Source organism: Oryza glaberrima, chromosome 11 (assembly GCF_000147395.1).
Source record: "Oryza glaberrima chromosome 11, OglaRS2, whole genome shotgun sequence".
Lineage (NCBI taxonomy): Eukaryota > Viridiplantae > Streptophyta > Magnoliopsida > Poales > Poaceae > Oryza > Oryza glaberrima.
Window position 1 is genome coordinate 14,484,051 of NC_068336.1, and position 11,526 is coordinate 14,495,576.

Here is an 11,526-nt window from a genome sequence, read left to right on the forward strand (position 1 = left end):
TATTTCTACTACTTTCCTTTTCCAATAATACCCATGTTATTGCTAATTGGGTTAGTATAAGAGATAGTACAAATGATCTAATCAGACGAAATCGACAGTTCATTTTGCTTAATTTCTACTACCAGAAAAGAGTAGTAGAGAGCACAGTGATAGGCTCCAAATTAATCTTATAATCAAGAAACACTTACACATGGGAGTTCCAATCAAAAAGGATGACTCGAAGCATGGCGTACCGTAGAATATTACGAAATTCACATGAAAATTCCAAAACAAAGTCACACACTTCACTAAAAACCTGTGTGTACACACACCATACAAAGCTTGCAATGGCATCACAAGCTATAGGTACAACCCAACACGTGCGAACGCCCAAACAGTAGTACTATTCTCTTCGAGGACGCTATACACTGCAGTGCACGTCATTTATTCGGCAGATTAAAACGATAGATACTACTACACACATGACGACGTGTTGCCCCGGCTGTCAATTATATAAGCTTATTAATTTAGTGCTGGCCGGGCAGCTTCTCCTTGATCTTGTCCATGAATCCCTTCTTCTCGCCGGCGTTGCCGTACTCCGCACCGTGCACGCCGGTGCCGGCGCCGGTCATCCCGGCGTGGCCCTGCTGCCCGTACGCGCCGCCAGTGTTCCCCATCATCTGCTGCTGCTGCTGGTTGTTGCCCTTGTTGCCGCCGGGCAGCTTCTCCTTGATCTTTTCCTTGATCCCCTTCTTCCTCCTCCCTCCCATCCCGTCGTCCTCAGACGACTGCACAAACGCACACGAGTACAACTCAAATTAAATAAAGGAATCCAGAAGCGAGGCGATTAATTAGATTTATGAATGGACGACAGTGAACGTACCGAGCTGGAGCTTGAGCTGCCGGAGCGGTGGAGGATGCCGCCGGTCTTGTGGTCCTCCCTCGCCGGCTGGAACTGGCCGCCGGCGCCGGCGCCGGCATGACCTCCCATCCCCATCGCTCCGTGGCCTCCGCCGGGCGCGGTGGCGCCGCCGCCGTACTGGCCGGCGCCGACCGGGTTGCCGTACACGTCGACGCGGTCGGCGCCGTAGCCGTGCTGCCCCTGGTAGTTCTCCATCCTCTCAAGCAAATTAAAAGCTAATAACTCTCCGCTTAATTAGCTCTGGCTAGATCCCTGAACTCGTGTACCCAAGTGTTCCAGCTAGTGTTGTTGCTATCAGTAAGATGACTTGTGTCAAAGCCGTCGATCGATGAAGCAAAGCAGCTGGCCGGGGTGCCCTGCCATTTATACCGCGGCGAGACTGTGGGTTGTGTACGTGTGATCTCTCTACTGGAGTTAAAAAAAAAAAATGGAAGCTTAATTTGGTCATCAGGAAGGAGGCCGTGGAAGATGGGGGTACGTGTGACGCATGGGTGAGCCGGGAGGCGGAGCTGGCAATATCGAGGGAATAAAGGCAGAGGAGGGACGTGTACGAGCTGCCTGCAGTAGCGCGCCGTGTCGGTGGTGCCACGCGGCAACCTGCTGCCACGTACTGTGTTTCCGTTGGGTTCTTCTGGACACTTTGTTATCTGTGTGGGGGAGATGACTGCGCGTGCTGCATGCATACCATCATATCCATGCAGATGGATAGAGATGGATAAGAAGACATGCACGTGTTCGATATCTGTTATGGCCGGTGGGGGAACGAGCGATCGTGATGATACGGAGTTCACGGATGCCCGGTGGACTATCGCCGCATCGGGGAAGGACGACGACTCGTCGACAAGGATGTGTTTTGAGGTATGACTGAGGCCAGGTTTAAAGTTCCCAAAATTTTTTTCTCAAAACCATTACACAAATCTTTAATACATAGAACATTAAATACATACTTAAATTAAAAAAACTAATTGCACAGTTAGGAGAGAAATCGTGAGAGGAATCTTTTGAGCCTAATTCGTTCATGATTAGCCATAAGTGCTACAGTAACCCACATGTACTAATGACGAATTAATTAGGCTAAAAAGATTCGTCTCGCGTTTTTCAGGTGATTTTTTATTTGTGTCCGAAAATCTCTTCCGACATCCGATCAAATATCCGATGTGATAGCTAAAAAATTTTCATTTCGCGAACTAAACAGACCATAAGTTAGAAACGTATATCTTCCGGCACATGGCACGTAAATCGATGAGATAGATTAGCATATAATTAATTATGTATTAGTTAACATATAAAAATATATCAGTATGAATTTTTTAAATAATTTTCTATAGAAAAAATATTAGAAAAAACAAAACGTTAAGTCTATTAACAATCATATATTATATTTATTATACAAAGTTTATTAAACTTTATTTAAACGCTCTTAAGCCGTCATTTGGCACACTAATAAATTAGAGGAAGTCCTATAAGTTACAAGAAGCAAAAAGGTAATTGATATAATCATTGATTTTCAGTTAAATAAATGGTCCTATAATTTTATACTATTAGATTAAATCTATTTAAATAGAAACTCAAAGTAACCCAAAGTAACCCATCCTATCAGGCACATCAATCCCTGTGCGATGAAGAATTGAACGCACATACATACCGGCCTCTGCCTCTCTTTTCCTTCTAATTTTCTAGGATCAACTCAAACAAAGAAACAATCAAAATTTAAATTCGATAATCCTTTGCGTCGGTCGCTCGGGGGAGGGAGAAAAATTGGGCGCTCCCTCCCCCCGCGACGGGCTCTGCCTCCTGGGCCCCACCAGTGCCCCTACCCCCCTGCCACATGTCTCCACCACATACTCCATTGCAACAAATCACCCACATATTTTGGAAACACTCTATTAAGGAAATTCGTTTTATTTTTTGTTTCACCAAAAAATTTCACCTAGTGCACTCATAATGTTTCACTATGTATGAATCAAATGTTGCAGTGAATTGAAACTTTTTTTTTAACAAATCACACATATATTATGGAAACCCTCTATTAAGAAAATCTGTTTCATCCTTTGTTGCACCAAAAATGTTTCACCTTGTGTACTTGTGATGTTTAACTATATATAGATTAAATGTTGCAGTGAATTCAAGCATTTTTTCGCTATTTGCTAAAACATTGTTTTTATATAAGGTGAAACAACGGTCGATTTAAACGATTGAAACATTTTCAATCTACTTAGTGAAACAATTCTGATATACTTGGTGAAACGACGTGAAACATTTAAAAATAATTCAATAATAAGCTAAAAAAATTTTCATCGGAATATATCCATGTGCGGTATTGTTTTAAAGATTTAATTGCAACGAATTTAATGGTGCAATCGGATCATAATTTGGATAAAATAATTTAAGAGAAAAAAATAGTTAAAATAGTTTTGCATGCATGCATGCATGCGTGCAGACGTCAGCTGACGTGAGCGCCCGATTTTTCCCACCTAAGATCGGGCGCCCGACGCGTAGTGCCCTCCATTTAAATTAAGTCCCATATGTTTTAAGTTGTATATTCAATTATGAATATGCATGTCTGGACCATTATTTTATTTATAATTAGCTCAACAATTTAAGACACAAAATCCTGCAAACGCTCCTAATCTACACGTGATGCTCTAATAAATTTGAGAACAAAATTTGTATTTTAAAAGCAATAGCTGAATTTAAATATTTGAGTCCATAGTCCAGGTTCTACCACCAGCAAAGACCTCGAAACCATGTTAGGTACTCTAGGATAGAACCCGACGGAGGCAGATCTGGATATGATTAGCAAAGTGGAAGCGGATGCCGGCAACATCGGCTTCTAGGAGACATCCATTGTCGAGCTCTGCCACGGCCAGAATCCGGCGGAGGCGAGGCTGCAGGACATGATCAACAAGGTGGACACCGATGACAGTGGCAACATCGATTTCCATCAGAGTTTGTGGCCCTAATGGCGCATACGATGATTAGATAAAAGGACAAGGACTCCTCGATGGAGGCGTTCAGCGTGTTCGACAAAGACCAGAAGACGACTTTATCTCCGTGCTAGGCTTCATCACATCATAGCCAATGCATTGAAAGAGGCTCAGCGATGAGGATGTCGGCGAGATTATCTGCGAGATGAATACCGTAATTTTGACAAATTGACCCTTTGAGAAAACTTATTTCAAAAATAGACCATACCAAAAACTTATTATAAAAATAGGCCGTCGACTCAGAGGTGTAACGCTTTAGCGCCATACATATTAACGCTGATATTTCATCCGAGCTGGCAAAAATTAGCCAGGTTAGAAGGAGTCAACGCCATTCAGTTCAGCGCTGAGCTATTTACTATCTAAAATTTCGGAGGTGAACAACGATGGTAGATCTACTACGAGGAATTTGTAATTAATTTCAGAAAAAAAAAATAAAAGAAGCATTAAAAGATAAAATAAAATCTTCACTAAAATTGTAAATAAAAATATAATAAGAGTCCATGTAGAATATATATAAATATTTGAAATTCGAAATAATAAAATAAGTTTTAAAAGAAGAACAAAAATACAACACAATACAATTTTGAAATCCCACAAAATAAATTTATAAAAAAATAAAAAAATGAAATTAAAATCACTCACTCACTAAATTCAAAATAAAAAAAATATAATTTTAAAGAACTTTGCTATTTTTATTAATTCACATCCATGCATTAATCAATTAAAGAGAGGAATAGCAATAAAAGTTTCTCGAAGAGATTTAAAAAAGAGTGACGATGAACATTCAGTTAAAAACAAAAAATGCCTCATTTAATTTGGATTTATTTTTGTTAAGCCTATTTACAAAGAAAACATTCAGTTAAAAACGAAAAATGCCTCATTTAATTTGGATTTATTTTGTTAAACCTATTTACAAGACAAACTAATATGCATGCCTGCACGAATGCGAGGGCTACCCTAGTTCTTAAATAGAAATTATTAGGTGTAGAAACTCTATGCATAAAATTTTTAAACCAGATTAAAAAAATGTCATAAAAATAAAAAAAAAGAGAAAAGATATTAGGCCGTTCCTTTACACTCTCTAGTCTAGGACCACATATGTGCATGATGGTAACAAAACGACAAAATCTACAAAACGGGAAACGGATCAAGTCTAGCAAAAACCAATAAAAAATGAGCAATTTTAGCGTGAAGAGGTACATAGGTACGATGAGATACCAAAAAATTAATTAGTGTAAAATTTGGTACCTCATAAAATCTCAGTATCGAGGGGTATCAAATTTATCTCTACTATTATAAAAATTGAAGATATTTATGCAGTCTGTCATCCATGTTTGAGTCGGTTATAAAAATTAAAGATGTTTCTGTGATTCGTCATCCATGTTTAAGTTGGTTTTAATTTTATGTTTTGGTTTTAGTCTATATCTCTTCTTTACTATTATAAAAATTGAAAATGTTTTTGCTGGTATTTTGATACGTCATCCGTGTATGAGTCGGTTTTTAAGTTCGTTTCCATTTGGAAATACATATTCGTATTTGAGTCGGTAATCTATATCTCTTCTCTATCTCTACTATTATAAAAATTGAAGATGCTTTTGTCGGTATTTTGGTACATCATCCGTGTATAAGTCAGTTTTTAAGTTCATTTGCTTTTGAAAATACATATCCGTATTTGAGTCGGTTTTCAAGAGCATTCACTTTGATAATACATAAGAAATCATATAAGAAATATGTTTAAAAAAACTCGCATGCTAACTTGAGACGATCGGACTCTTAACTGTAGCTCATGATTTTCTAAAATATATCCAAGCGAACTGCCACAGTGAATCGCATCTTAACTAAACCATATAACAATAATAAGATAAAATAGACTTCAGCAGTTACAACGGATATTTTTTTCTAAACCATATAACAATAATAAGATAAAATAGGCTTCACCCGTTACAACGGATATTTTTTCTAGTAATAAAAAATTTGGTACCTCCTCATAACTGTAAAATTACTCATCAAATATATATTAAGATCAAATATATATTAAGATCAAATATATATTAAGAGGTATCAAATTTATAATAGAAAAAATGGTACCTCCTTATTAAATATATATCGAGATATATCGAGAGGTATCAAATTTATAATAGAAAATGAAAAAGTGGTACCTCCTTAAAAAAAAGTTAAAATTACTGATCAAATATAGAAAGGGATAGACCGATCGTAGCTGTGCTCAACGCGCGATGCAATATCCTTTTATGGTTAAACATGCTTACCTGAATTCATGTCTTCAATTTGAACAGATTGATTTTGTTTTAAATGCATATGTAAGTTATGATTTTTTAGGAAAGATAGCCGACCGGGGAAGACTCAAAACTTTGGATGCTATAATAAACTAATTTTGTACATTCATTCCACAGTGAGTGCCTTTTTTAAGGTTACGGCGAGGACAATTACGGAGTATTTGCCGTTCTATCGGGATGACGCGCTATCATTTCGTTTTTTTTTTACTTATTCGAGAACAAATGTCCGGGGCCCTTCTTATAAGGTAGTAACGATCAATCATTTCTAATACTCAAATAGGATCACTTTCTTGTTCTGCAATTTCCGGCCGTTGATCTATAGCAATTTCTCGAGCCTATGATCCAGATTGATCAGAATAAGGAAAAAAATGAACATTATAACGATCACCAAAACGTTGTGTACATATGCACGATGAGATATACACCGTATAATGTACACACAGTATATATTTATACGTATTTCAACAAAGCGGAATTGTACACATACGACGTACATACACAGCGTACTTTCACAGTACAAACAACACGCAGACACGGTCCGTACTGGAGAACGCCATCACACATTCACACTCATCACACGACAGTAACATTTTTTTTCCCTTTTATTGCGCTCGGCTAGCTCATCTTATTATTCAGGAAGGTGACGTGGCGGCCGTCGCCGGCGGCGAAGACACATGGTGTGGTGGTGTGTCGAGCTCAGTGCTGGCCGGGCAGCTTCTCCTTGATCTTGTCCATGATGCCCTTCTTCTCGCCGGTGTCGGTGGTGGTGGTGCCGTGTGCGCCGGTGGTGCCGGTGGTCATCCCGGTGCCGTGGCCCTGCTGCCCGTAGGCGCCGCCGGTGCCGGTGCCGGTGCCGGTGCCGCCCATGGCATGCTGCTGCTCGCCCTTGTTGCCGCCGGGGAGCTTCTCCTTGATCTTCTCCTTGATCCCCTTCTTCCTCCTCCCTCCCATTCCATCATCCTCAGACTGTCACAAAGACATTAAAATTTTTCAACGAATTTGTACGCAAGGTTTTACTGGGGGGGTAAAGAATTGGGGGCAAAATGTTTGTACCGAGCTTGAGCTGGAGCTGCCGGAGCGTTGCAGGACGCCGCCGGTCTTGTGCTCCTCCCTCATCGGCTGGAACTGGCCGCCGCCGGTGCCGGTGGTGCCGTGCGTTCCCATGCCGCCGGTGGTGCCGTGCGTCCCCATGCCGGCGGTGCCCATCTGGCCGTGTCCGGCGCCGGTGCCGACCGGGTTGCCGTACTCGTCGACGCGGCTGGTCACGTGGCCGTGCTGCCCCTGGTGCTCCATCCTGCTTAAGCTAAAGCTGAAAAAAAACTCTGAGATCGAGGTGTTCTTCTGATCAGTGGCTAGCTCACTTAGCTCTTGCTGTGGTGTGCAAGCAGGTGAAGGTGGTGGCCGCCATTTATAAGCCGGAGGAGGCGAGGAGATGAGCTCGATTGCCACGGCATGGGTGGAGGGAGACAGGGAGACGTGTGCGGGAGCCGGTGGACGGTGGCCAGCGCGGCGTGGAGAGGAGCCGGACGTGTCCAGGCGGCAGGCGCGGCGGTGGCGCCACGTACGGTGTCGGGCGAGGCGTTTCTCGAAGACACGGGTGGTGACTCATCGGGGGGAGAGACGATAACTATGTGTGTGTACTGTGCGCGTGGATGGACGGTTTGGATGAGTGCTTGCCGTGGATGGAGATAGGAGAGGATGCGTAGGAAAGTTTTTTTTTTCGATGGATTTTATCCGTTCTCTTTTTTGTTGTGAAATATTTTTTTAAAAAATAAATGCTCATGGGCCTGAACGCTGCGTTTCGCAGGCCACGGCCCACGGCCCATCTCTGCGGTCTTTTAGATGAATAAGTTCACTTTGTATACCTTTCAACTGGTGGTCAGTTTCACTTGGGGACTGGTATGTATCACACGTCCAAATTGGTGTAAATTGTTGGACGGTGCTGTCGATAAAAATTGTTTCAACGAAAATATTACGGATGTTTCACGAACAGATAAAAATGTTCCAACCCTTAACCAAGATTGTTTCAACGGAATGTAATATTCTAACATACTGAGTGCAACACCAAGAGATCAATGGATTCAACATTGAGTCAAAATAGAATGAAACACCTTTATTGATTAATACAATAAAGTACAACAAAATTACAAATAGGCTACAATACCACTAAAATTCTCCAACAAAACCCACCTCTGTCTTCTTCTATTTCGGCTACGGGAAACAAACGACCAGTATGGGAGAGATAAGCAAGCTGATTGTGTACATGAGGACGAGGGCAAGCAGCGATATCAGTCGGGTGACCTTGCCAGGGCTAGTTGCGTCGGCATCTGGTCTAACATCTCCTTCTACACATCACGCTCTTCACGTCGGCAGCAGAGGTCCAACCCTCGTCCGGTCCTCCCTTTCACATCATTTTGCTTCATGGTCACTTGCGTGGTCGCCGGCATCCTCGCCCCTTTTTGTGTTGCGCTGCCCCGCTGTCATCCGCATGGCCAGTGACCTCCTCCGCCAACACCAGCATGATCGCCAACGTCCTCCTTCCTCTTTGCGTCGCGTTGTCTCGTCGCCATCCGCATGGCCGCTGCCGACCTCCTCCCCTCTGTGTTTTGGTGATTGCTGGCTACGGTGCTCCACCAGCTTTCTTCGACGGTGTCATTGTGTTTCCTACAAATGCAAAAATAGTGAGGAGAAATGAGAGGATAAGATCGTGGGAAGAGAAATGAGTGGATTAGATTGTGGGAAGGATAGGTTAAATCGGTAGTGGGTCTTACCTTATATGACCGTTCGATGTTTCTTCTTGTATTGCACGCGGCGGGAGACGCTGGTGGCGAGTGAGGCAGTGGTGGAGCAGCCTCGTACATGACGGTGGTGACAAGGGTCATCCTCTCTGCAGTGCAGTCAGCCCTTGTGGGTGCACTCAGTGTGTGGCTCACGTGAACCCCACCACGTGCCAAGTAATGCGGCGTGCATTCCTCCATGACCACCGACTGACTCGATCCCCGTCTGGCTCAATCCAACACTCGATCGATCGCCATGAACCCCCGTATGATCGAGCAAAACACAACGAGAGAGGGTGAGTGAGGCGGATAACGATGGGTGCGCAAGTGCGCAGCCCTTGGAGGCGATGAGCGAGTGGAGGAACTCCGCGTGAACCACTGGCACCGCTGTGGCTGGCCGCAGGGACGTCGACGCCAACGCCGGCGGGAGAGGCATGCAGCGCGAGCGAGCACACTTGAGGGCAGACTAATATATGAGGCCACGTTTTCAATTCTTTTTACCGATTGATATGCAGGTCCATTTGAGTTTTCTATGTTTTAGTTTTCTTCTAATATCACCTAATTGTCATGTAGACGTCACAAGGAATGAACATCAAGTCAAATAGTCAACATGACCACCATACAAAACCACCAATTTAGTAGTCCAGAGATATGTGCTATATCGGTTTAGTGTCTCGAGGAGAAGATGATGACAGAGCGACACCACCTGTATTGGAAGGCATTGGTTATACCGACCAATACATGTAATTTGTAATTATGGAAACTGATATGTAGATCCCACATGCAATGGGTGAGAACGACCATGTGTGATCTCCTGGTTTACATGCAGGGCCGGTCCTGACTTTTTAGGTCCTGGTGGGAAACTAAATTTAGAGACCCTTACCATACTATTATCAATAATTACATATACTGAATTAATACTATAAACATTTAAATTGCATTCAGAAATAATATTTAAATAGACAATAATGCACATGTTACCTTAAAAGTTTCTTCTGCGATTCTATCATATCATCCACCCTTTTCTTTTTTTCCCTTTTCTCTCACTAGCCGTTGCATACTTTCTCGACGACATGACCTGATAATTCAAAAAAATATAGTAGTTTAACTCATATAAATTACATAACAAAATTACAAATCAAAATTACAAATCAAAATTTAAAATCGTACCAATTAGTTGATCACAAGCGTCTAGATGCACACCGCAAGTGAGTCGGAAATACACACTAGTGTCTTCGTCATGTCCAACTATCGGAACAACTGAATAAACCTAACATACGACTATACATCAATAAATGCTTATTTACATATTAATAGATAAAAATCACAATAGTAAATTTCAATTTTTTATTTGACGATCGGTTAACAGCCAAAGCTTGTATAGCAAATTCTTTAATCTGATGACTATACATAACTGAACCAGACGAAGCTAATCCAGCTGCTACCATGTAAATGCACAGGCACATAGGATCCTAGCTAATAGTAATACCTGAATCAAGATTCAAGAGGTGGCAAGCGGCAGCGGCTGCATCCGCCGGGCGCTCACGGAGTCACAGCTGCACTGCACCTCGTACCCTACTGCCGTCGACCGTCGTACGGAGCAGCGGAAGAAAAAGGGGAAGCCGGCCACCGGCGCGCCGATGTGTGGCCTTGCGCCATTGCGCCGCGCGATTTTGGTGCCGTGAGGAGGAAAAGATTAGAAGAGCGGCGGCAATTGCGGGATCGCGTTTTGTTCGCCTTCCGCTTCCGGCTTCTGCGCACGGCGCGTCTGTTCGCCTTGATGCTAGGCCTGGGTGGGGCGGGGGCGAGGGGAGGGGGGGGGGGTGGTGTTGGGTGAGGGCCCCTGCGATTTGGGGGGCCAAAGCGGTCGTACCGCTCGATCCCCCTGGGCTGGCCCTGTTTATATGCCACTGGCTAGGTCAAAATTTTCCAACAGCACATATCATGCATGCATTATGATACACCATATCAATGCGATCTAGCTTCGGAACTCTTAACGTTACTTCTACTAATGGCAAGAGGAGTCCATTTCACACGATTTGGTCGAATATTCAAAACATCAATTATTATGCTATAACATTATAATTAATAGCATTCTTTGGAACATATATATCCATACCGTATCTTGTTGACTAGACGTTTGCAAAATTATTGATGGTCTAGAAGACTTTAGCCAAATGTTATCACAACCATCAAATATTTGAAGACTTTAGCCAAATGTTATCACAACCATCAAATATTTCCAACCGGACGATGTAAACCCACATATCTCAGCAGCTCACCGACCAAAGCAGCCGAGCCAAGCTGTCAAGTTGTGTACTGTTGATCACGAGGGCCTCTCTTGTCTCCTGCAAGCACCAAACATAAGGCAAAACAAAACTAGTCAACTAGCCGTACAACATGATTGTGATGATGGCAAACATTGCGCTACGCACCCTGGACACCCTCTCGTACGTAGCAACGCAAGCTTCCATGAACTCAGTGACCAGCACTCCCTCTGTCTAAAAAAACGAATCTAAAATTATATATGACACGTTCTGATACAATAAATCTAGACATATATATAT

At 42.7% G+C, this 11,526-nt stretch overlaps 1 protein-coding gene and 1 long non-coding RNA gene across 2 annotated transcripts; both read right to left on the minus strand.

Moving 5' to 3' along the window:
- Positions 1-230: 230 nt before the first annotated feature.
- LOC127755702 (cold shock protein CS66-like) lies at positions 231-7,742 on the minus strand. Its single transcript, XM_052281377.1, is given in 4 exon segments — positions 231-767; positions 863-1,125; positions 6,803-7,148; positions 7,236-7,742. Coding segments are annotated over 4 exon segments (1,110 nt in total). The 5' UTR covers positions 7,476-7,742; the 3' UTR covers positions 231-506.
- A 1,817-nt stretch (positions 7,743-9,559) lies between these two features.
- Positions 9,560-10,197, minus strand: LOC127753687 (uncharacterized). Its single transcript, XR_008012683.1, has 3 exons — positions 10,130-10,197; positions 9,941-10,037; positions 9,560-9,811 (listed from the first exon to the last, which is right to left on the minus strand). It is a non-coding gene; the product is annotated as an uncharacterized LOC127753687 (long non-coding RNA).
- Positions 10,198-11,526: the final 1,329 nt, after the last annotated feature.